The sequence below is a fragment of the Schistocerca serialis genome, chromosome 12, assembly GCF_023864345.2.
Source record: "Schistocerca serialis cubense isolate TAMUIC-IGC-003099 chromosome 12, iqSchSeri2.2, whole genome shotgun sequence".
NCBI classification, from domain to species: Eukaryota; Metazoa; Arthropoda; class Insecta; order Orthoptera; family Acrididae; genus Schistocerca; species Schistocerca serialis.
This window is the reverse complement of record NC_064649.1, coordinates 93,048,354-93,075,163: the sequence shown is the minus strand read 5'-3', so window position 1 is coordinate 93,075,163 and position 26,810 is coordinate 93,048,354. Positions and strand designations below refer to the sequence as shown.

At 44.2% G+C, this 26,810-nt stretch overlaps 1 protein-coding gene across 1 annotated transcript in view; it reads left to right on the top strand.

Annotated features, from left to right (window-relative positions):
• Window positions 1–26,810, top strand: part of LOC126428215 (aminopeptidase Ey-like) — a 265,785-nt gene that overhangs the window by 6,070 nt on the left and 232,905 nt on the right. The window contains exon 2 of the mRNA XM_050090131.1: window positions 21,043–21,273. Within this exon, the coding sequence (XP_049946088.1) occupies window positions 21,121–21,273 (153 nt within the window). The 5' untranslated portion in view covers window positions 21,043–21,120. The remainder of the gene's footprint in view (window positions 1–21,042; window positions 21,274–26,810) is intronic.

Here is a 26,810-nt window from a genome sequence, read left to right as displayed (position 1 = left end):
TGCTTAAAATTTGTGAGTAATTATTATTTAACTAATAAAAGATACAGTTGACGTTTCACAGTGGCTCACTTACTTCTAAAAATAGCGTAAGTGAATGCAATTCTGGCAGAAATTCAGATAATCGGATTCTTGTACTGGAAACTCCAATGCTTTTTAAGCACTTGCTCAGTTGATTTGAGTCAGAAACAAGGTTTCTAGTGCCTGTATTATTTCAGATTGAGTGTGGATTCTAACAAAGGAAATCATCAGTGTCTTTTTAGTCCACTTGCACAAAGCAGCCGGCCGGTGTGGCCGAGCGGTTCTAGGCGCTTCAGTCTGGAACCCCGCGACTACTACGTCGCAGATTCGAATCCTGCCTCGGGCATGGACGTGTGTGATGTCCTTAGATTAGTTAGGTTTAAGTAGTTCTGAGTTCTAGGGGACTGATGACCTCAGAAGTTAAGTCCCATAGTGCTCAGAGCCATTTGAACCATTTTGCACGAAGCATGGTTTCAAAATCCGGTATAGAATAAATTTAAACATTTCTTAACATTTGGCATGCAAGAGTGAAGATATATCACATATTGGAAAGATGTAATCGCCAAACACCGAAGTGTCACTAGTTTTGCTTGAGCCAGAATCGCATCTTTAATATTTTAGATTTTCTTTAATAGGGCTTGAATCGCACCTCTACAAGTACTCGAAAATAGCTTTCGTTATCCCCAAGTGTTTCACGTAATAGTCTTTGGCTTTATGTACTGGAGATGATTAATGGTGATCCTGAGAAATAAGATTACAAACACGGTGTTTTGCTGAGTTTGCATACGTTAATTAACGTTCAGTGACTGTCGTTTAGCATACATGTGAAAGATAAAGCTTAGAATAAGACACCTTGAACAGGAAAAGCACTGACAAGTGGAGAAACAACACTGCATTTGCAAACCACTTTATGTAACAGAATCACCACCCTACTGGCGTAAAAACCAGATCCTCTACATCAGTGCTTCCAAACCTTTCTTAGACCATTACCCCTGAGTACAATTAGACATTAGCTAGTACCTTCTCCCCCACATTATCACCAAATTTAGCACCTAAGTAAACTGGTATACTGTAGAATGAAAGTTTTCTTGGAACACTTTTGTGTTGTGTTGTGTTGTGTGTGTGTGTTTTAGAATGAATGACGAAGGAATTCGTGATGCATCGCAACGCTACCCGCAACGAGAGTAGACGATTGTTACAGAACATACTACTTCCCATCCGTTACCCCTCTCCATTCTGGCACTTTCTTCACCTGCACACTTCAACGAAATGAACCATGATGAAATGTGTCTTACTGTTCGTAAATCACGGGATTGCTGCGCTACTTGCTACTGAACTGTCAGAAACGGGAAGATTCAAATGGTACAAATGGCTGTGAGCACTATGGGACATAACTCCTGTGGTCATCAGTCCCTAGAACTTAGAACTACTTAAACCTAACTAACCTAAGGACATCACACACATCCATGCCCGAGGTAGGATTCGAACCTGCGACCATAGCGCTCGCGCAGTTCCAGACTGTAGCGCCTAGAACCGCTCGGCCATTCGGGTCGGCAAACTGGAAGACTTCAGGCTGTTAATGCTTTGTGTATGAACACAAACACTACTACTACTACTACTAATAATAATAATAATAATAATAATAATACTGTATATAACACTATAGTAGCCCTTATGTAATTACTGATGTGTCGTGCTGTCAGATAATTCATTTGTCTCGAAACGAGTAATGAAGCACTTTCTGGATCACCGCTGTAACCATCTACAATTTGCAGAAGACATTTTCTTGAGACATTTAGCGTTCTTTACGCATATATCTAAATTTTATCATCAGCGATGTACGGGACAAAGCACATGTGTGTAGGGGTGGTCTATGTGAGGAACCTGTAATCTCCACTGCATGAATGCTACAAAATTGTATAATCTGTATTATAATATTATAAAATTATGATAGTAGAAATGATCTTTTGAAAATGATTTAGTTTCATTGCTGAAACAGAATCTAATTGCTTCCGTGGGGATCCACGGGCTGTAAGTGTTTAATAAAAGAATATATTGTCCGTTGTAGGCTGTATTGTGCTTTATTACGAGGGTAATCCCAAAAGTAAGGTCTCCTATTTCTATTAAGTACATAGACCTGTTTATTTCTAGAATGGTTTATATCAGTTTACAGCTTGAACATTCAGCTATTTTCCGACATAATCACCACTTTTGTCGATGCATTTTTGTAGACGCTGTGGCAGTTTTCGTATGCCCATGTCATACCAGCTCGCCGCCATGCTGTTTAGAAAGTTATGAACCTCTTCTTTCACCTCGTCGTCGGAGCTGAATAGCTGGGGCCACAATTAACGCTGACAGGTACTGCGAGACTCTGAAAAAAGTCAAACGTGCAATTCAGAACCGGAGAAGAGGAATGTTGAGCAGGGGCGTACACATTTTCCATGACAACGCTCGCCCACACATCGCTCGGCAAACCGTTGCTCTTCTGCAACAGTTTCAGTGAAACGTAATCACCCACCCACTCGTGGTTCAAATGGCTCTGAGCACCATGGGACTTAACATGTGAGGTCATCAGTCCCCTACAACTTAGAACTACTTAAACCTAACTAACCTAAGGGCATCACACACTTCCATGCCCAAAGCAGGATTCGAACCTGCGACCGTAGCGGCCGCGCGGTTCCGGACTGAAGCGCCTAGAACCGCTCGGCTACCGCCGCCGGCCTCCACCCACTCTATATAGTCCTGACTTGGCGCCCAGAGACTATCACCTGTTCCCTAGGTTAAAAGAACATTTGGCCTGAAAGCTATTCAGTTCCGACGACGAGGTGAAAGAAGAGGTTCATAACTTTCTGAAAAGCATGGCGGCGAGCTGGTATGACATGGGCATACAAAAACTGCACAGCGTCTACAGAAAAACATCGACAGAAATGTTGATTATGTCGAAAAATAGCTAAATGTTCAAGCTGTATACTGATGTAAACCATTGTAGAAGTAAACAGGTCTATGTACTTATAAAAAAATAGGAGACCTTACTTTTGGGATTACCCTCGTAAAATCATGGTATTAGGTAATTTTGGCCGTGATTTCAGTTCATAGAGTCCAAACTATATCCCGATTATGACATTATTATTCTCAGGACGTCACAAAATCACTCTTTCTGGATTAATCTTCTCAGTTTCTCACAGCCCGTATGTGAGAACGTCGGTTTATTTGAAGGAAGGAAACAAACTGATTCGAATTTCACCGATTGTCGACCGAAGTCCTTACGTTCTGGAGAAAAGATCGGCTATGGTGTCACCGCGCCCATTGTGGCATACTGACAAAAAAAAAAAAAAAAAAAAATCGGCCGTCTTCTGCGATGTCGGTCGTCGACGGGGTAATCCGATATCGATGCCACTGTGACCACAGCCTAACACATGGACTCGCATTCGGGAGGCTGGCGCGTCGAAACCCAGTCGGGCCATCCAGTATTAGGTTTTTCGAGATTTCCCTAAATCGCTTAAAACAATGTCGAGAGGTTCCTTCGAAAGGGCACGGCCAGTTTCTAAATCTAGACTGCAAACCGCAATGAAGCTGCTAACAGAGAGAATTTAGCATCTATATTACTAAACGGGTAATTCATCAACACCGATTTCGTCGAATATGCCAGAAATGAAAGTGACCGAAGTGAGAGTTCCAAATGGCCAAGCATTTAGAAAAAACAGCGTTTTTTGGCGCAGGGTGAGCCGAGACGTCAGCCATTTACTGTTCAAAAATGGCGCTGAGCACTATGGGACTCAACATCTGAGGTCATCAGTTTCCTAGAACTTAGAACTACTTTAACTAACGTAAGGACATCACACAAGTCCATGCTCGAGACAGGATTCAAACCTGCGACCGTAGTGGTCGTGCGGTTCCAGACTGAAGCGCCTAGAACCGCTCGGCCACTCCGGCCGCCCCATTTAATGTAGTGTAATCCATAGGCAGTGGTACGGACAGCGGAAAGACTGCAGAAAGGTAATCCAAGGTTCGTGGAATCGAATCCATTATACGGAAACTTTTTTTGAGTTTCATTTTTTACGTTACATTAAAAACAAATCGAAAGTTGAACGAAGTAATTATCTCGTACAGCGTAACATGCTATAGCCATTTCTGGAAAATCGTTTCCAACAGTTTACGTTCGCTTACGAGAGAGTTGTAGCTCTTTTGGACAGAGGATTGAAAAAAACGCTGTATGAGTACGCGGAAAAATATACGAATGTTGTCACTGCTTCGTCAAATTCTGGGAAACATACAAAAGCCTTGTACAAAAAATTTTTGGCCGAGGTGATGCTCTAGGTGCAGGAAAACGAATTTCTTCTGTTAATTGACTGAATGCGGGGAGGCGTTATCGTGGAGTAGCATCACTTCACGTAATCTTCCTGGTCGTAGGTCTCTAACTGCGTCCGCAAGACTTCTCATTTGTTGACAATAAGAGTCAGCAGTCATGGCATGGGTACACGTCGGGAAAACAAGTCTTAATGCATTACAGTAACTGTTCCGCCAAATGCATAACATAATCTTTTGTGGATGCGCTTAGGTCTTTGTACGGGGAGTTGCTGCTTTGTTTGGGCTCAGCCATTCCTCTCTTTTCCTTGTGTTATCAGAAAGACATCAGTCTATGTCACGGGTAACGACGCAGAATAGGAATGGTCGGTACTGTTCACGAGTCAGTCGATGACGAGCAGTCAGAGATGCACATATGGCCATCCATTCATACCCTACTGCTCATTAAAATGGCTGCACCACGAAGATGACGTGCTACAGAAGCGAAATTCAACCGACAAGAAGAAGATGCTGTGATATGCAAATGATTAGCTTTTCAGAGCATTCACAGAAGGTTGGAGCCGGAGGCGACACCTACAACGTGCTGACATGAAGAAAGTTTCCAACCGATTTCTCATACACAAACTGCAGTTGACCGGCGTTGCCTGGTGAAACGTTGTTGTGATGCCTCGTGTAAGGGGGAGAAATGCGTACCGTCAGGTTTCCGACTTTGATAAAGGTCGGAATGTAGCCTATCGCAATTGCGGTTTATCGTATCGCGACATTGCTGCTCGCCTTGGTCGAGATCCAATGACTGTTAGCAGACTATGGAATCGCTGGGTTCAGGAGGGTAATACGGAACGCCGTGCTGGATCCCAATGGCCTCGTATCACTAGCAATCGAGATGACAGGCATCTTATCTGCATGGCTGTAACGGATCGTGCAGCCACGTCTCGTTCCCTGAGTCAACAGATGGGGACGTTTGCAAGACAACAACCATCTGCACGAACAGTTCGACGACGTTTGCAGCAGCATGGACTATCAGCTCGGAGTCCATGGCTGCTTTTACCCTTGACACTGTATCACAGACAGGAGCACCTGCGATGTTGTGCTCAACGACGAACCTGGGTGCACGAATGGCAAAACGTCATTTTTTCGGATGAATCCAGGCTCTGTTTACAGCATCTTGATGGTCCCATCCGTGTTTGGCGACATCGCGGTGAAAGCACATTGGAAGCGTGTATTCGTCATCGCCATTGGGTTGCCATTGGTTACACGTCTCGGTCAGTCACCTCTTATTCGCATTGACGGCACTTTGAACAGTGGACGTTACATTTCAGATGTGTTACGACCCGTGTCTCTATCCTTCATTGGATCCCTGCGAAACCCTGCATTTCAGCAGGATAATGCACGATCACATGTTGCAGGTCCCGTACGGGCCTTTCTGGATACAGAAAATGTTCGACTGCTGCTATGGCCAGCACATTCTCCAGATCTCTCACCAATTGCAAACGTCTGGACAATGGTGGCCGAGCAACTGGCTAGTCACAATACGCCAGTCACTACTCCTGATGAACTGTGGTATCGTGTTGAAGCTGCATGGGCAGGTGTACCTGTACACGCCATCCAATATCTGTTCGACACAATGCTCAGGCGTATCAAGGCCGTTATTACGGCCAGAGGTGGTTGTTCTGGGTACTGATTTCTCAGGACCTATGCACCCAAATTGCGTGAAAATGTAATCACTTGTCAGTTCTGGTGTGATGTGTTTGTCCAATGAGTACCCGTTTATCATCTGCATTTCTTCTTGGTGTCTCAATTTTAATGACCAGTAGAGTATAATTTTTGATCTTGGCTTAGAGCATGTGGTACTCGTGCACCCGATTTTTGGACCTTCTCCTTTGCATGCATATGTCACACGATGGTGGAATGAATCTTCCTGAAAGTGGAGAGTCACTAATGTCAAGATGATGCTCATTAAAAAGAAAAAAAAAAAAGCATTTTCTTGCCTTTCCCTGTCCATTAACATTAACCCCATACACGGCGCAAATGTTCTGGCTGTCTCCGCTGCTATCACCCCTCTATTTAACACAAACAAAGGAAAATATCCAGATTTCTCCACTTGGCATTCCATTTTCGCTAATTTCCAAGAATGATTGCCTATCGAAGTCGCGGAGTACAAACGATACATTTCGAACGTGCGATCATAAATCGATAATGCGACTCTGGTGGCGGGCGTTATGATCAGTTATTTGTGATCGTTATTTTTATCTGTTATCCGTTGTTCCCTCAGTTGCTCTAAATTACATACCTCCGCGAACTATTTGTGAGTTGCAAGGGAAACCCAGACGATTTATGTCGGTAGTGAGTGGGATGTCTGGTGTTCTTGACGTTTCTTCGGCAGATTCTCGCACATGGATAAATCTAATTAAATGTTTATCCAGCGTAGAAAATTATGTGACTTTTTGTCGCAAATATGTTTGCCTGTTATTTTTTTGGCTATTTCGAGCTCCCACTTGTCATTTTCATTTGTGGTTAAGCAGTGACGTAGCGAAGGGCGTCTCATGTCCCGGAAGCCACTTGCAGAGGGGCGTCAAATGGTCTTCGAGACAAACAAGATTTTCCAGAAAATATATTGTCATTATTATTATTGTTATTATTATTATTATATTAAATTCTATTATATTTCTATATGTTATATGCGCCAATAAAGTGTAATATTGTATCCCGTGCGCTGAGGAGGGGGGGGGGGGAGAGAGGGGGCACCAATAAAGTGTCGTGTACCGGCCGCTATGTTAGCTAGTCAGTGTGTTCAAGCCCCAGCATATTCCACAACTTTGAATGAAATCGGTAATAACTAGTAGGTGCGGCGCACATGTAAATATACATAATTTTACTACAAATAATTTGGGAGATATGACGCCATAAACATCGAGATGCGTGAAAGAGTAAATTTTGCTTAAAATGGAGCGCCAATTATCCAGACTATATTCATCCAATATTTGAGAATGGGAGCACCTAGGGCCTTCCAGCCAACTTTACATCAAGTCTTTGCGGAACTTTTTCTCACTGACACCGCTACAAAATGGTGACAGGAATGAAAGTTTTACGCTTACTACTGCCTCGCTGCCCATGCAGTATAACTGTAGAATCAGGCGTAGCGTTTTAATTTATCACTTGATACACTATGTCCATTCATACAACTACGGATCGAGAAGACTGCCATGAGACCTGAAGAAAGAAATGAGACATCATTAAGCTGAGGACACACAAACCGTCAATTCGTGTACCAGCTGATAATGGCAGAGTCCCTAAAAGGCCCTAACTATCTCTATCATCCACAAATCTTTTCAGATCTGCAATGTTCTGAGGACAGCAACTTTTGCTTCTTTACTCTGCATGCATTTAGTACTAACAAGCGAGGCTACGACGTTGGGATCACAGACTTATTTCAAAATTTGTACACCTTTAATAGGCCATTACAACAACGTTAATTCCAAGTAGTAAGGCGCACTACTTTGGTAATTCTGAGAAAATCGCAAGAGAAGTTTCACGCGTCTATTATGTGGCTCATGTATCTGTGCGTAGGTGCCAGACATTGGAGTTCATGGTGGTCAAGCGATTAATGTTCGAGGTTCGTAAGACGAGCGTGTATGACGACGCGACGGTTCGACTCCGGCTCGAACTTATTTCTTAATCTATTTTTTCATCACTGCTCATATTAATTTAAGACATTTGACAGGTAAGATAATGAAAAAAAAACACATGTATTTGCATGAAGTTTCAGTTTATTGTTCATTTCTGTGTGACAAATACTATCCTGTAACGTGTGATGTCGAGAGCATATCCGACGAGTAATTCCACATTACTCTTCTGGTCCGGCCCATTGTGACTTACTATATTACTGATTGTGGTTCAAATGGTTCAAATGGCTCTAAGCACTATGGGACTTAACATCTGAGGTCATCAGTCCCCTAGAACTTAGAAGTAATTAAACCTAACTAACCTAAGGACATCACACACATCCATGCCCGAGGCAGGATTCGAACCTGCGACCGTAGCAGCAGCGCGGTTCCGGACTGAAGCGCCTAGAACCACTCGGCCACAGCGGCCGGCTACGGATTGTGAATAATGTCATTCGCATCATTATTTATCATTGTTTGACTTGGGCTTTCCAAGCCTGTGCCACGTCCGTAAAAATGTAACTACAAATAGTAAGTAGTCAAATAACATCTGAAATTTACAACAACTTCATGAATATGCCCGTTGGTTTTTTCATTATATTACCTCTCATATGTCATATAAATTAAATAATGTGACCAGTGCAAAAATAAAGATTAAAAAGTGTTAGTGGATTTCGAACTGTCGCCTCCTCGACGACCTTCTTGTAAAGCACTAACGTTAATCACTTGATCACAATGACTTCTTAGGCTTGGTACCATCGCACAAATACAGGGTGAGTCACCTAACATTACCGCTGGATATATTTCGTAAACCACATCAAATACTGACGAACCGATTCCACAGACCGAACTTGAGGAGAGGGGCTAGTGCAATTGGTTGATACAAACCATAAAAAAATGCACGGAAGTATGTTTTTAACACAAACCTACGTTTTTTTAAATGGAACCCCGTTAGTTTTGTTAGCACATCTGAACATACAAACAAATACGTAATCAGTGCCGTTTGTTGCATTGTAAAATGTTAATTACATCCGGAGATATTGTAACCTAAAGTTGACGCTTGAGTACCACTCCTCCGCTGTTCGATCGTGTGTACCGGAGAGCACCGAATTACGTAGGGATCCAAAGGGAACGGTGATGGACCTTAGGTACAGAAGAGACTGGAACAGCACATTACGTCCTCATGCTAACACCTTTTTATTGGTCTTTTTCACTGACGCACATGTACATTACCATGAGAGGTGAGGTACACGTTCGACGGGAGTTTCATAGGACGTGGAGGACGCATAAATTGGCCAGCCCGTTCTCCTGATCTTACACCTCTGGACTTCTTTCTGTGGGGTACGTTAAAGGAGAATGTGTACCGTGATGTGCCTACAACCCCAGAGGATATGAAACAACGTATTGTGGCAGCCTGCGGCGATATTACACCAGATGTACTGCGGCGTGTACGACATTCATTACGCCAGAGATTGCAATTGTGTGCAGCAAATGATGGCCACCATATCGAACATCTATTGGCCTGACATGTCGGGACACCCTCTATTCCACTCCGTAATTGAAAACGGAAACCACGTGTGTACGTGTACCCCACACCTCATGGTAATGTACATGTGCGTCAGTGAAAAAGACCAATAAAAAGGTGTTCGCATGAGGACGTAATGTGCTGTTCCAGTCTCTTCTGTACCTAAGGTCCATCACCGTTCCCTTTGGATCCGTACGTAATTCGGTGCTCTCCGATACACACGATCGAACAGCGGAGGAGTGGTACTCAAGCGTCAACTTTAGGTTACAATATCTCATTGTAATTAACATTTTACAATGCAATAAGCGGTACTGATTACGTATTTGTTTATATGTTCAGATGTGCTAACAAAACTAACGGGGTTCCATTTTAAAAAAACGTAGGTTTGTGTTAAAAAACGTACTTCCGTGCATTTTTTTATGGTTTGTATTAACCAATTACACTAGCCCCTCGCCTCACGTTCGGTCTGTGGAATCGATTCGTCAGTATTTGATGTGGTTTACGAAATATATCCAGCGGTAACGTTAGGTGACTCACCCTGTATATCAGTTACATAAAAGACGTGTAAAACTTCTCTTGCAATTTATCAGAATTGCCAGAGTAGTGCATCTTACTACGAGGGTTATTCCAAAAGTAAGGTCCGATCGGTCGCGAAATGGAAACGACTATGAAAATCCGATAAAGCTTTGCACAGATGTGTTGGGTAGTGTCTCTAGTATAACCCCAGTTAGCATCACGTCGCTCTTCTCATTTCTTAGCTCGCAGTGAGTGCGTAAAGATGTCTAGAAAATAGTGTCTGCCGCCAAGTACGAGGGCCTGGTGAGAAATTTCGCCTGAAGCTATGCAGCCAACATTACATAACTGTCGTGCTGTTTCGTCTTCACGACAATTCTCAGCCGCATTCTGCAGGGGCAATGAAGATGCTCCTGCATCGTTTTCAAATGGAAATGTTAGATTACCCACAATACAGTCCGCAATTGTCTCCCCCTGAGTTTCATCTCTGGTCACATGAACCGCTGTCTTTGAAGACAACATTTTGACACAGACAACGAGGTGTAGGCCAGCGTGGAGAATTGGCGGAAAGCACTGGCGGCTGCCTTCTATGATGAGGCTATTGAAAAGTTGGTACAACGCTATGACAAAAGTCTAAGTCAGAACGGCGACTACGTAGAGAAGTAGCTGAAAGGTGTAGCTAATTGTTACAAGTAAAACATTTCTGATGTTCACTGTGGTTTCAATTTGGCAATCAATCGGACCTTACTTTTGGAATAACCCTCGTACATGGGCATTATGTTGTTTTAATGGTCTGCTAGGGATGTACAAAATCTGAAGTAAACCCGTTATCCCAACATCGTGGCCTTCCCATGTAAGTGCACACTACCATTACATTTAGGTACTATCACAAATTGATTGTTGTAGACGGTCTTCACATGCACAATCGTCCCCATTCGAGCATGCATTCAGTCTCCTACCTCATAGTTCCTTGTTGTGCAATTGGTATTAAATAAGGCTTTTCAATGAAACCTTGATCTGATTTCACCATCTGGTGACACTCATAGTTTCTAACAATAACAGGTCAGTTTGATACTTCATTAGTGGTCTACTTTCAAGAGCTGTACCCTCTGCTGTTCTGAGATATTCTTTACCTCACAGACCCTTCTCAGTCTCCTTAGGTTCATCTTTAGATTCTTGTATCTTATCGCCAAATTCGCTATACCCCTCTACGTCACTTCGTTATCACCCTCATTGCTAACAGGAAATCTGCTTCCTCTGCAGCTCTGTCTTGTCCGAGACATGGCACTATAATTGGTTCGTCTCCTAGCATCAATGAAACTGTGTTTTTATCGAAATCTGTCTTTCTCTGGAACTGCGACAAGGGATCAGTTCCTATAACTAAATCTACTCTAAGCCCTGAAACAACCTTAAACTAGTACTCCAATTTTGTATGTCTCAGTTCCATAGATAGTAAATCCTCATATGTAACTGCTTTGATTATTTTGCCACTGGCTTCAAATATGTACAAGCCCATTACTGGCATCGCAACTAGTGTTTTCCCATTTGGGATGGATTCCAGAAATCCTTACAACACCGCACAAGCCACTGATCCACTGTGTACCATACAAAAACCTTCATTTTTAGCACAGGATAGATAACTGTCATATATAGTAATATTGTTCTCTTCCCCTACGAGATAGTTAACAATGTCTTATCTGTCATAATGATCTGCATCAGTACTAAGCATATTCATATTGAAACTTCCTGGTAGATTAAAACTGATTGCCAGACTGGGACTCCAATCTGGGACCTTCGGCTTTTGTGGGCAAGTGTTCTACCAACTGAGCTACTGAAAAATGATTCATGACCTATCTACCAGTTATAGTCGTATTTATTGGAGAGTCTTCAACATTTTCTTCGATTGTGTTATCCAGACTGTTAATCAAACACAGATCAAACCAACTGCACTGTGTTGCGTATCTAACGCTGCGCTTTCTGTACAATGCTTTGTCGCCGACATCAGACTATCTTTGGGCCTGATAATTCGTTCTGTTACTCCCATTGTGTCCCTATAATCTTTGTCTAATTTTGCTCTCACCATATCCTGTGCTTCCATATTACTAGTAACAGCTGTTACAGCGAAATTTTCTTTCCTAAGCTTGACTCTGGCTGTCAAAACATCATTATTGTCTATAGATAAACGAAAGTATGTCTTCTGCTTCTCTCTCTTCGTAGTGTAGCCTCTAGGTTTTCAGCACTATTTACCTTGTCTTTAGCCTGGCTACTCGATGAGTCCACACTAGCTATTTTCTCTGCCACATCTTTCTCCAGTTTTAGTGCTAGGATGTCCTTATGTCCTACTTATGTCAGCACTTTGTACCACGGCGACTGGTATTCCTGTGTTGTTATGTTGTCAGTGTGGGTTTCCATACGCATGAAGGTTAGCACATGGCTAACCCCATCTTGTTCTGGAGGTGCATAATCTCAGACCTGCTCTGTCGCCTACTGAGTCACTTGTGGAATGGGGCAGTCTAACCTTCCTCAGTGCTACCGACATAAACCTTCTCCCTGGCTGTGTACCTCCCACTTCCTGTTTCCAAAGAGCGGTCTATTATCTTGTTGGTGGTGCACCTCAGTTGCCGCAACTCTATATACTCCAAGTACTCGGTAAACCTCTTGGTATTCTGTTGCTGAAATTACCCATGTATGGCAACACCCTGGTAGCCTCTTTGGGGACTTGCAAGTTCGTGTTTGTTATTCACGTAAATATGACAACTTAGACATCCATTTACAAACATACTACTCTTTTTTTTATACAGGTTCTCGTCCCAGGTTAAACTTTGCTTCACCCCAGAAATCTCGCACAACATTATGTTTGTTAGCATACCAATATTTGTTCAAAAACTCAATTTTAAATTTTGCGAGAGTGTTGCACTTTAACGTAATCTCAGCTGGACATCGTAGAGCATATCCAGCCAAATTGCTGCAAATGAATGAAATCCTCTCCCACTCGGACCATTTCCGTGACAGTGCATTTTCGAAACAGTTCCAAAAATATGAGAGATGGCTTTGCTCATCAGGATCGAACCTTAGAAATTGACGATTGTTAACAAAAGCTGCGTCGTGAGACGCCGACTGTGTAACATTGCTGTTGGTAAGCGTACAACCGATTCCCTTTGTTCCAAATGACACATTCGATCTTCATGAAAATTCAACACTAATTTCTGCGTGTTAGTTACATCTACAACCTTATTTTCCACAGCTTCAACTATAATCTTTGTCTGTAGTATTTTGGCTTCCGTTTCTCTAACGAGATCTCGTAGTATCTTTTCGTGTTACTTCCCAAATTCAGTGTCGACATTCTCAATTTTTTGCTCACACCTGTCTACCAATTTTTCAAAAGATTCATGGTTTTCCAAGCAGTCCTTGGGCAGCTGATCAATCCTTTTTTGTTAGCCCTATCTCGATATCAGCTTCCACAGCTTCAACTATAATCTTTGTCTGTCGTATTCTGGCTTCCGTTTCTCTAACGAGATCTCATAGGATCTTTTTGTGTTACTTCCCAAATTCAGTGTCGACATTCTCAATTTTTTGCTCACACTTGTCTACCAATTTTTCAAAAGATTCATGGTTTTCTAAGCAGTCCTTGGGCAGCTCATCAATCCTTTTTTCTTAGCCCTATCTCGAGATCAGCAGTATATGGTTTACAACTGTTTCTGAACCTCACTACGTATGTCTTCCTTGAGTGTACCCATAAGATCGCCTAACTCAGAATTTCACACTTTATTGTTGCTTAACCAGCTTTTACTTTGTCTGGCCTGAAGTCTGCATTGTTGGCACGTAATTTCTGTCTCACGAAGTTTTAAAACTTGTGTTAGCCACAAGAGCCTTTTGCATAGCTTCTGTGTTAGGGGGCTCTTGTTCTTGCGGTGGTATGGTGTGGAGTTACCCATCTTTGTTTCTTTAATGGGTACCACAAAGCATCGAATCTTTGTTTCTTTAATGGGTACCACAAATCACGAAAGACTTTTTTCAGTACCTCCTGCTCAGTGTCATCTACTGTTGTTCTTGCCTAGGTATATATTGCAACCAGTGTGTTAGAATTGTAACCTCCCCACTATATGTTTCTATATTAATTGACCCCAGCTTTATCTTCCACTCTATATAAATTAGCAAAACTATGTACCTACAAACTGTTATTGTGTACTGACCTGTGAGTAAACAGAACCTAATTTGAATTGAACCGTAACTGGCCTGCACACAACTTGTCTTTATCTTACATGTGCAACTGAAGTAAAACAGTTATCTGGCCGTAATCAAAATTCCCACTAATCTCATGTCTTGACCATATTGTTACAGATTTCTGAAAAGCACAATAGCAAAACAGTAAGCAGGCAGCGGCTAAGCTAAAGTTCTATTTGTAAATAAATATTCCAACTGTTGTATACCAGATGGCGCAACGTGGTAATGCATAACGATAAACCTTCTTTAAACATTGAAATGGGGAGAAAAACGATTTGTATGAAATTATATTCCAAGACAACAGTTTTAGAGTGAATTACGTATTCGTAAAGACAGTAAAGTTTCGTGTGATATTCACACACAACATTTATCTGAACAATACTGTGCTTAACAAAGTGAGCACTTACTTGAAAAGGGTACACTGTTAAGAGAGAATTTCTATAAAAACCAAACAGATTAATCAGCTAATATCTTAATGCGTGCCGGCCGCGGTGGCCGAGCGGTTCTAGGCGCTTCAGTCTGGAACCGATAGACTGCTACGGTCCCAGGTTCGAATCCTTACTCGGGCATGGATGTGTGTAATGTCCTTAGGTTAGTTAGATTTAAGTAGTTCTAAGCTCTAGGGCACTGATGACCTCAGATGTTAAGTCCCATAGTGCTGAGAGCCATTTGAACCATCTTTAAATGCGTGATTCAGGGAAGTGTGATGGTCTCTCTCTCAGCTCCAAGCAAGTAGCTGACAATCATTCCGTCTAGTTGCACAGTGCTGCAGCCTTATCTCAAATTTCTTCTCTTAAAAAAATAACATTATTAGAAATTTGTGTTGTTTTCGCCTTCCAATACATACATCATATTCATACTTGGTGTCCTTTACAATAAATTTTTCTTCATCTAACAAATATAATCACAAGTCAACACAGCAGTACTGAATACGTCCATCACCTAACTACCACACTTGTAAAAAAATGGTTCAAATGGCTCTGAGCACTATGGGACTTAACAGCTGTGGTCATTAGTCCCCTAGAACTTGGAACTACTTAAACCTAACTAACCTAAGGACATCACACACATCCATGCCCGAGGCAGGATTCGAACCTGCGACCGTAGCAGTCGCACGGTTCCGGACTGCGCGCCCAGAACCGCGAAACCACCGCGGCCGGCACCACACTTTTACTAAGAATGTATCAGTCGGTGTGCCACGACAAGGCCATAACAGTAACGTAACTTGTTCTCTCTCTGACGTGCACATCGATAACTTCCAAAAATAAAAATGACGTATCCACCTTCCAGAATGTGTCACTGAACAACGAAACATGGTGCGACTTATCATGCGTAGTGTAGTCCAGCACATACACGCCAAAACAAAACAAAAAACACCATCTCGCAAATTTCCTCTGCTCAGCCCTTACTGATTTCTCTTGCTCATTTCCCCAGCACCGTTTATTATACGTGAAGCCGGAAAGCCATTCAATTTTTTCAATTGTCCTCCTAGTCGATGCAACACACGTGGTGTTCATGTGGCTCTATCAGCGTATATCGTTATTTATGACAATACTCTCTCTCTCCTACTCTGCAGTGGCTCAGAAGCATTGTGTTATCACCTGAAAATTACCGGAAAAACAATGAATCCGACTGACTTCGTACCTACAGGCTCCTTCAGCTGTTTCCCTGAAAAACAAAAAATTTGTCGCAGCTGTGAACTACACCTAGGAAAAAAAAAAAATTAACCACGTACCACGAAGGAATTATTCGTTTGGGACGGAAATCGGTAGTGGTGATGCACCTATACAAACAAATGATTACATTTTCAGAAAAATTGGATAATTTATTCAAGAGAAGGAGTTTCGCAAGTTGAACAAGTCAATAATGTACTGGTCCACTCCTGTCCCTTACACTAGCAGGTATTCGGATTGGTGATGATGATGATGATGTGTTTGGTTTGTGGGGCGCTCAACTGCGCGGCTATCAGCGCCCATACAATTTCCCAACCTTTGCTCAGCCAAATCTCGCCACTTTCATGAGTGAAGATGAAATGATTAGGACAACACAAAGACCCAGTCATCTCGAGGCGGGTGAAAATCACTGACCCCGCCGGGAATCGAACTCGCGACCCCATGCTCGGGAAGCGAGAACGCGACCACGAGACCACGAGCTGCGGACTAGCCGGATTGGCACTGACTGATAAAATTGTTGGATGTCCTCCAGAGAGATTGGCGCGTTAGATCGTAGAAATCCCGAGCTAACTGGAGAACCCTGACTGTAATGCCCGAAACGTTCTTTCTCGGCGATCTTGGCAAGAACTAAGACAAGCAGTAGAAACTCTCACTAAGACAAGCAGTAGAAACTCTCACCATGTGCGCTCGGACATTACCCGGCTGAAATGTAAGCTTAGGATGGCTTGCCATGAAGAGAAACAAAGCATCGCTTAGAATATCTTCGATGTACCGCTGTGCTGTAAGGATGCCACGGATGAAACCAAGTGGGTTTTGCCATGATATGAAATGAAATTGAACCCCGGATTCCTGGTAGGAAGGTCGTATGGCGCGCGACAGTCCGGTTGTTATCCAACCACTATCCAGGGCATCTCCAAACACGTCTCTGGCCTGGAATCTCATTGACTGGGGTAGAATTGTTTTCAGTGCTAAGTGTCGCTTCGATACTGAGTCTCGATGACCGGCAAATACACTACTGGCCATTAAAATTGCTACACCAAGAAGAAATGCAGATGGTAAACCGGTATTCATTGGACAATTATACTAGAACTGACATGTGATTACATTTTCACGCAATTTGGGTGCATAGATCCTGAGAAATCAGTACCCAGAACAATCACCTCTGGCCGTAATAACGGCCTTGATACGCCTGGGCATTGAGTCAAACAGAGCTTGGATGGCGTGTACAGGTACAGCTGCCCATCCAGCTTCAACACGATAGCACAGATCATCAAGAGTAGTGACTGGCGTATTGTGACGAGCCAGTTGCTCGCCCACCATTGACCAGACGTTTTCAATTGGTGAGAGATCTGGAGAATGTGCTGGCCAGGACAGCAGTCGAACATTTTATGTATCCAGAAAGGCCAGTACAGGACGTGCAACATGCGGTCGTGCATTGTCCTGCTGAAATGTAGGGTTTCGCAGGGATCGAATGAAGGGTAGAGCCACGGGTCGTCACATCTGAAATGTAACGTCCACTGTTCAAAGCGCCGTCAATGCGAGCAAGAGGTGGCCGAGATGTGTAACCAATGGCACCCCATACCATCACGCCAGGTGATCACGCCAGTATGGCAATGACGAATACACGCTTCCGATGTGCGTTCACCGCGATGTCGCCAAACACGGATGCGGCCATCATGATGCTGTAAACAGAACCTGGATTCATCCGAAAAAATGACGTTTTGCCATTCGTGCACCCAGGTTCGTCGTGCAGTACACCATCGCACACGCTCCTGTCTGTGATGCAGCGTCAAGGGTAACCGCAGCCACGGTCTCCGAGCTGATAGCCCATGCTGCAGCAAACGTCGTCGAACTGTTCGTGCAGATGGTTGTTGTCTTGCAAACGTCCCCATATGCTGACTCAGGGTTCGAGACGTGGCTGCACGATCCGTTACAGCCATGCGGATAAGATGCCTGTCATCCCGACTGCTAGTGTAACGAGGCCGTTGCGATCCAGCACGGCGTACCGTATTACCCTCCTGAACCCACCGATTCCACAGTCTGCTAACAGTCATTGGATCTCGACCAACGGGAGCAGCAATGTCGCGATACGATAAACCGCTATCGCGATAGGCTACAATCCGACCTTTATCAAAGTCGGAAACGTGATGGTACGCATTTCTCCTCGTTACACGAGGCATCACAGCGACGTTTCACCAGGCAACACTGGTCAACTGCTGTTTGTGTATGAGAAATCGGCTGGAAATTTTCCTCATGTCAGCACGTTGTAGGTGTCGCCACCGACTCCAACCTTGTGTGAATGCTCAGAGAGGCTAATCATTTGCATATCACAGCATCTTCTTCCTGTCGATTAAATTTCGCGTCTGTAGCACGTCATCTTCGTGGTGTAGCAATTTTATTGGCGAATAGTATATGTATTTGGAAACGCTCTGGATAGCGGTGGGGTACCAGTCTGACTGTTGCCCGCCGTTCATCCCGACTACCAGGAGAAATGTTCTTGGGTGCCATTTCTTTTCACAGCCTTAAACCTTAGGTTGTCACCCGTGGCACCATTACATCACAGAAGTACAGTATGTCGACTATATTCAACTCCCCATATTATTGCCCTTCGTGGCAGGTCATCCTGGCCTCACATTTCAGCAACATAATGGCTTCCCACGTATGGCAACAGTTTCTACTGCTTGTCTCTGTGCTTGCCAAGCCCTACCTTGCCCAGCAAAGTCGCCAGTTCCCTAACTGGGAACGTTTGCAGCATTAAGGGTAAGGCCCTCCATTCACCTTGTGATTTTGGTGATCTAACGCGCAGGTTGCACAGCATTTGGTATGCTATCCCTCAGAAGGGCATCATATGAATCTTTCAACCAATGGCAAGCCGAATAACTGCTTGCATAAGGGCCAGAGGTGGACCAATGCGTTATTTACTTGCTTACTTTGTGAAGCTGTTTCTCTTGAATGAATCATCCAACCTTTACGAAATTGTAATCATCGTTTGTCTGTACATATACATCACATCTATCGATTTCCGTCCCATTCGGATCATTACTTCATGGTGCGTCGTTCTTTTTTTTTTCTTATAGTGTAGGTTTTGTGTGATGGCAGCTGACTACACAGAAGAGAGACATACCCTGTAATCCACCAGATCTATTCTGAAACAAAATCTTCAATAACATATGATACAATCAAGTGCTTTACAGCAATTGTTTACGAGGGGCATTGGAAAAGTACGTGCAAAAATAAAAACTTCTTACATGTTTGGGGTAAACCTTTTTTATTTTTCGACATGTCTACTATTAGACTTATACACTTCGTCCAACGCTGCTCTAATTTGTTGATCCCTTCCGAATAATAGGAATTATCTCAGTCTGCAAAATAGCTATTAGTTGCTGCAATCACCTCCTCGTTTGAATAAAATCTTTGTCCTGGCAGCCATTTCTTCCGATTGGGGAACAAATAGTAGTCCGAGGAAGCCAAGCCAGGAGAACAGGGGGGATGTAAAACGAGTTGGAAACCTATTTCCATTAATTTTGCGACCACAACTGCTGAGGTGTGTGCTGGCGCATTGTCCTGATGGAAAAAGACTTTTCTGCGGTCCAATCGCCGGCGTTTTTCTTGCAGCTTGGTTTTCAAACGGTCCAATAACGATGAATAATATGCACCTGTAATAGTTTTATCCTTTTCCAGATAGTCAATGAGGATTATCCCTTGTGAATCCCAAAATACAGCCGCCATAACCTTTCTGGCCGAAGGAATGGTCTTCGCCATTTTTGGTGCACATTCTCCCTTGGTAACCCGTTGTTTAGATTGTTGTTTGGTCTCAGAAGTATAGTAATGTATCATGTTTCATCCACAATGACGAAACGACGCTTAAAGTTTTGCAGATTCTTCCTGAAAAGCTGCAAACAAGCCTTGCAACACTTCACACGATTCTGTTTTTGGTCAAGCGTGAGCAATTGCGGAACCCATCTTGCGGATAGCTTTCTCATGTCCAAATGTTTATGCAAAATATTATGTACCCGTTCATTCGAGACGCCCACAGCACTAGAAACCATCCATCACCATATCATGGATTTTATTGATGATTTCTGGAGTCGTAACCTCCACAGCGCGTCCAGAACGTTCAGTATCACTTGTGCCCATATGGCCACTCCGAAAATTTTGAAACAACTTATAAACTGTTCTAATCGAAGGTGCAAAGTCACCGTAATGTTTATCAAGCTTCTCTTTAGTCTGCCTTTCATAAAGTAATGTTTAATCACCACACGAAATTCTTTTTTGTTCATTTTTTGACAATCACTCGACTTCCTTGACTCACACGAACGCCAGTATGGCTGAAACTTGGTGTGCGTTCTTTCCAAAGATGCTACTAACTAAACATGACGTCGAGATGCGCGGGTGATGCCATCTGTCGGACTTTGCATGGACTCTTCAAACGCCCCTCGTATGAAATATAATACAGAATTTCTCCCTCACTGTTTACATTCAGAGCTTGCACTAGCCATAGCTTTATAAACTGGTGGAGAAGTTGTAAGTCATCTTGGCAAATATCGTTTAATAGGGCGCCCTAAAGTTCATTCTTGGAAGCATGAAGTTCAATTACACTTCCTTAATACAAAATTACCGAGCGAGGTGGCGCAGTGGTTAGCACACTGGACTCGCATTCGGGAGGACGACGGTTCAATCCCGCGTCCGGCCATCCTGATTTAGGTTTTCCGTGATTTCCCTAAATCGCTCCAGGCAAATGCCGGGATGGTTCCTTTGAAAGGGCACGGCCGACTTCCTTCCCCGTCCTTGCCTAATTCGATGAGACCAATGACCTCGCTGTTTGGTCTCTTCCCCCAACCAATCCAAATACAAAACTAATCCATCTGCCACACGATATACTATGCTGATATAAACACCAAACAGTTTATGAGAAAATTTTTGGCATATTAAAACAGTGCTCCGGACGAGCATTAGAATCTGGAATCTATGCCTCTGGAGAGTTGCTCTTCCGACGGAGATATCCAGGCCTGATTCATGACCCACCCTTTACTTACGCATTGATTGGTATCTGCAGACTTTCGTCCACAAAGTACAGATCTAAATGGGATGACCTTTCTGAGTCTGTCTTTTTTATTTGCAGGTAGAGTGGACAACAGCGTGTGCGGCGTGTTTCTCACGACTCCCAAGAGAGCTGGTGGACCACCTTGGCGGCACCAAGATGATGTGGAGGAGGGAACATGAAGAAAACCCAAGAGCAGAAGACACCACCGGCCACCACAAGACCGGCTTCTCTCGGTGTACGGCTATTCTAGTTTGCTCGTTTCTTCTGGTTTCGCAGCTTCCCTACGGCAGTGCTCTCACATCTACTGAGGTACTTACTGCCTTCACTGATGGAAAGACGCTACTGACCATTAAATTAGGGATACCAGTAAGCGTAGCAAATAATGAAATTTTACTTACTTGTGCAGGGTGAGGCATAGAGATGTTAATATTAAATGGATGTTTAATCAAGTGAAATTACAAGGCAGGGCCTTGGGTACAGGGTTTCAATTTGGCTCCGATCTCGCTCGGTGCACATGTAAATTCTGTCCATTGTTGACTCTATGGCCTGCTGGGCCGTCTGGGGCAGGGATTGAAGCGATGACTTCAGTATGCAGTGCTGCAGGTCGTCCAAGTTTGCTGGCATATCCTTGACCATGCCCCGAAGGCAAAAATCACATGGCGTCAGGTCAGGCGAACTTGCTGGCCATGCGAGAGGGCAACCTCTAGCAGTCGAAATTTCACCGAACCTGTAGTTAAGGTAATCTTGAACCATACGACTGTGATGGGCAGGAGTACCGTCATGCTGGCAATGCCCTCGATGTTGAATGGCAAGTGGCGCTTTCTCCTCCATGAACGTGTTGAGCATGGCAAGGTAATTCTCTCTCCTGACGGTATGTTCTTCAAAAAAAAAAGAACGGTCCGATCATTCCAAGTTTGCTCACTGCACACCAGACGTTCAGATGGATGGTTCAGATGGCTCTGAGCACTATGGGACTTAACATCTGAGGTCATCAGTCCCCTAGACTTAGAACTACTTAAACCTAACCTAAGGACATCACACACATCCACGCCCGAGGCAGGATTCGAACCTGCGACTGTAGCAGCAGTGCGGTACCGGACTGAAGCGCCTAGAACCGCTCCGCCACAGCGGCCGGCATCAAACGTTCACCTTAGGGGAGTCGCGCATGTGTTCCTGAACTTCCAAGGGGTGCTCGATCGCCTTAATAACACAGTTGTGCTTGTTCCCACGACCGATGTGGAATGTTGCTTCGTCAGAAAACGAGAACAGAATGCCAGATTCCATGTGTGCCATTTCCAAGGTAGATTGCGCAGCACTCACACGTACTTGCTTCTCTGTGTTTGTGAGCTGCTGCACAATCTGCAAATGGTTTGGCTTCATTCCTAAACGGTAGTGCAAAATTCTAACCACTGACCTTTGAGAAATGTCAGTCCCTAGAGAAAGTCTGCCCGAGAAGTTGGTTGGGCTGGCTACTGTCGCTCCCTGGAGGAGGATGTTATTTTCTTTCTGTTCGGACGGATCTCTTTGTACCACTGTTCCCTTGAACAGACCCCGTCCTTACAAACTTCCTGTAGAGCCTACCAATTTTCAAGCGCGATGGTGCATCCCGTTGGTCCAGGCCTTGAAAGACTTCCATCCAGCCAGCTATCTTCCTCAGTTGCTCAATGTAATATCCTTCTATCAATGTAATCTCTTTCTACCGCTGCTCCCTTGAACAGACCTCGTCCTTACAAATTTCCCGTATAGCCTTCCAATTTTCAAGCGTGATGGTGCATCCCGTTGGTCCAGGCCTTGAAAGACTTCCATCCAGCCAGCTATCTTCCTCAGTTGCTCAATGTAATATCCTTCTATCAATGTAATCTCTTTCTACCGCTGCTCCCTTGAACAGACCTCGTCCTTACAAATTTCCCGTATAGCCTTCCAATTTTCAAGTGTGATGGTGCATCCCGTTGGTCCAGGCCTTGAAAGACTTCCATCCAGCCAGCTATCTTCCTCAGTTGCTCAATGTAATATCCTTCTATCAATGTAATCTCTTTCTACCGCTGCTCCCTTGAACAGACCTCGTCCTTACAAATTTCCCGTATAGCCTTCCAATTTTCAAGCGTGATGGTGCATCCCGTTGGTCCAGGCCTTGAAAGACTTCCATCCAGCCAGCTATCTTCCTCAGTTGCTCAATGTAATATCCTTCTATCAATGTAATCTCTTTCTACCGCTGCTCCCTTGAACAGACCTCGTCCTTACAAATTTCCCGTATAGCCTTCCAATTTTCAAGTGTGATGGTGCATCCCGTTGGTCCAGGCCTTGAAAGACTTCCATCCAGCCAGCTATCTTCCTCAGTTGTTCAATGTAATATCCTTCTATCAATGTAATCTCTTTCTACCGCTGCTCCCTTGAACAGACCTCGTCCTTACAAATTTCCCGTATAGCCTTCCAATTTTCAAGCGTGATGATGCATCCCGTTGGTCCAGCGCTTGAAAGACTTCCATCCAGCAAGTTATCTGCCTTAGTTGCTCAATGTAATATCGGGGCGCTATGATTTAATCCACGAAAAAACAAAAAAGAGAAAATCCATTTAAGGTAAACATCTTTTTGGTTTCACGCTGTATAATAGGAAGGAAGTGCTCATACAGCGTAACACGCAGCACGCTAGCTTGCAAGACAGGGAGGTGAGCTGGCATCCCGGCCAGGCTGTGTGTAGTTCTCTGGGTCTTTCCCACGCTCGTTAAGGCAAATGCTGGGCTGGTGTGCAAATTATGCCTCACAGAATAGGTACACGAACAGTCAAAATTGATAAAACAGAACAATCCACACGATTCAAAGACAGCAGTCGTCTGCTTCTGGCGTTGCCACAGAATGTCTTAAACACTCTTTCTAGTATCCGCACGGAAAATTGTTCTGCGGCACAATAATTTGCATATCGAAGCATCAAGTTTCATGCTAACGTGGTGATTGTTGCGTACCGTCATGGTGTTGCACTTTGAATGGCTAGCTAGCAGTGTTCTTGCAATCCTATACTCATGCTCAAAAATTTAGGACAATTGCAGAATGTGATGCCACACAATGTGGCGCTACACAAAACTGGCGCTAATAGCATAGGCACATAGGGAACACACGCGACACAGACCTGTAAGTCCACGGTATTGGTGATAAGTTGAGAAAACCGTCCCGAAACACATGTGCTACAAAACGCCACTGTTTCCTTCGCATGTACCCCGACATCAGTATGGGATATGGTCACCATGCACACGTACACAGGCCACACAACGGTTCAGCATAGTCCGGATCAGGTGGTCGAGCAGCTGCTGGGATATAGCGTGTCATTCTTGCACCAGTGCCTGTCGGAGCTCCTGAAGTGTCCTAGGGGTTTGAAGAAGTGCAGCGATACGTCGATCGAGAGCATCACAACCGCGCTCGATGATGTTTAGGTCTGGAGAACAGGCAGGCCATTCCATTCGCCTGATATCTTCTGTTTCAAGGCACTCCTCCACGATGGCAGCTCGGTGGGGCCGTGCATTGTCATCCGTCAGGAGGAAGGTGGGACCCATTGCACCCCTGAAAAGGCGGTGCAAAATGACGTCCCGATACACCTGACCTGTTACAGTTCCTCTGTCAAAGACATGCAGGGGTGTACGTGCACCAATCATAATCCCACCCCACACCATCAAACCACGACCTCCTACAGGGCCCTTTCAAGGACATTAAGAGGTTGGTATCTGGTTCCTGGTTCACGCCAGATGAAAACCCGGCGAGAATCACTGTTCAGACTATATTTTGACTCGTCCGTGAACATAACGTGGGACCACTGTTCCAATGACCATGTACTGTGTTCTTGACACCAGGCTTTACGGGCTCTCCTGTGACCAGGGACCAGTGGAATGTACCTTGCAGGTCTACGGGCGAGTAAACCGTGTCTGTTCAGTCGTCTGTAGACTGTGTGTCTGCAGACAACTGTTCCAGTGTCTGCGGTAAGTTCCCAAGCGAGGCTACCTGCAGTACTGCGTGGCCGTCTGTGGGCACTGATGGTGAGATATCGGTCTTCTTGTGGTATTGTACACTGTGGACGTCCCGTACTGCAGCGCCTAGACACGTTTCCTGTCTGCTGGAATCGATGCTATTCGCTCATAATGACGAATGCAAGCTCTAACAATTTCCGACCCAGGATGTCTGTAGTTGAAAATTCATGTGGCGTTTTTTTTAGAACATTGTTGCGTGAGATTTTTCTTGAGAGGAAATGCTTCACCAGCAACAAAATAAAAAAGGAATCTCTGTCTTGTAGTGTCATGAGGTAAGGTGCAAGTTTCAGGCATTCTGAGAGTTCTTTCTTGTAGGCTATGGTTCAGTCATGAAACTTTGGAAATTCCACCGTCACTGTTTCTTCCCGGATAGCCTGTTTCAATAGCAATGAAATTTCCATTACAGTCGACTGCAGCCATCAGCACAATTGAATAACAACTTGTAAGCTGACGGAAAAAATCTTAATACCAAGAAGGAACTGTGTGACATTAACAAACGTTGGTAGCCGTGGTTCAACATCTGGAAGATATTGTCTATTCAAATTTCACGCCAGTTACGTAAGAGTGGCGATAGTAGCAGCACATGAGGATGCAAATCAGATTTGCTGTAAATATGCGCTCTAACGGCAGTGAGCACTAGTTAACAAAATGGCTCTAAGCACTATGGGACTTTACATCTGAGGTCATCAGTCCCCTAGAACTTAGAACTACTTAAACCTAACTAACCTAAGGACATCACACACATCCATTCTCGAGGCAGGATTCGAACCTGCGTCCATAGCAGCAGCGCGGTTCCGGAATGAAGCGCTTAGAACCGCTCGGCCACAGCGGCCGTCCACTAGTTAACTTTGAGATTGGCCGTGCTGAGTTGATGTTAGTGAATAATGCCTCCAAGGTGTCAAAGACGCTATTATCAGCACCTCACTGAGTTTGCCGGCCTGTGTGGGCCGAGCCGTTCTAGGCGCTTCAGTCTGGAACCGCGCGACCGCTACGGTCGCAGGTTCGAATCCTGCCTCGGGCATGGATGTGTGTGATGTCCTTAGGTTAGTTAGGTTTAAGTAGTTCTACGTTCTAGGGGACTGATGACCTCAGATGTTAGCATTCGGGAGGACGACGGTTCAATCCCGCGTCCGGCCATCCTGATTTAGGTTTTCCGTGATTTCCCTAAATCACTCCAGGCAAATGCCGGGATGGTTCCTCTGAAAGGGCACGGCCGACTTCCTTCCCAATCCTTCCCTAATCCGATGAGACCGATGACCACGCTGTCTGGTCTCCTTCCCCAAACCAACCAACCAACCTCAGATGTTAAGTCCAATAGTGCTTAGAGCCATTTGAACCAGTTTGTCTCCGCTGTGCACACGTTGACCAAGCTCTCTCAGGATGTTGTACATACTTAATCTGTGTATACTGTCATAAACCATTGAGAAGTCCACGAACGTCACCAGAAACCGATGGCTGAATTCCTAGCACTTTTCCCAGATTTGCCTCATGGTGAAAATTTGATGAATGGTCGACCGTCCTTCCTAGAAGCCTGCCTGGTACTCTTCTACAATATATTTTGCGAATGGCGTAAGTTTTTCAAGTAAAGATAGAACTCTGTGAGGCAAAATTAGGAGATAAATGCTCTGGAGTTGTTATAATTCCTATTACTGTTCTTTTTATGCAGTGGGATAATGACGACTGATTTCCATTCTTATGGGATTTTCTCTTTTGCCCACATTTCTTTTATGAGATTGTATTGCTCTTTCTGAAGTGTTTCTCCTCCTCTTTTCAACATCTCTGCCGTTATCCTATTTTCTCCCGGTGCCTTATTATTCTTTTGTTTCCTCATCA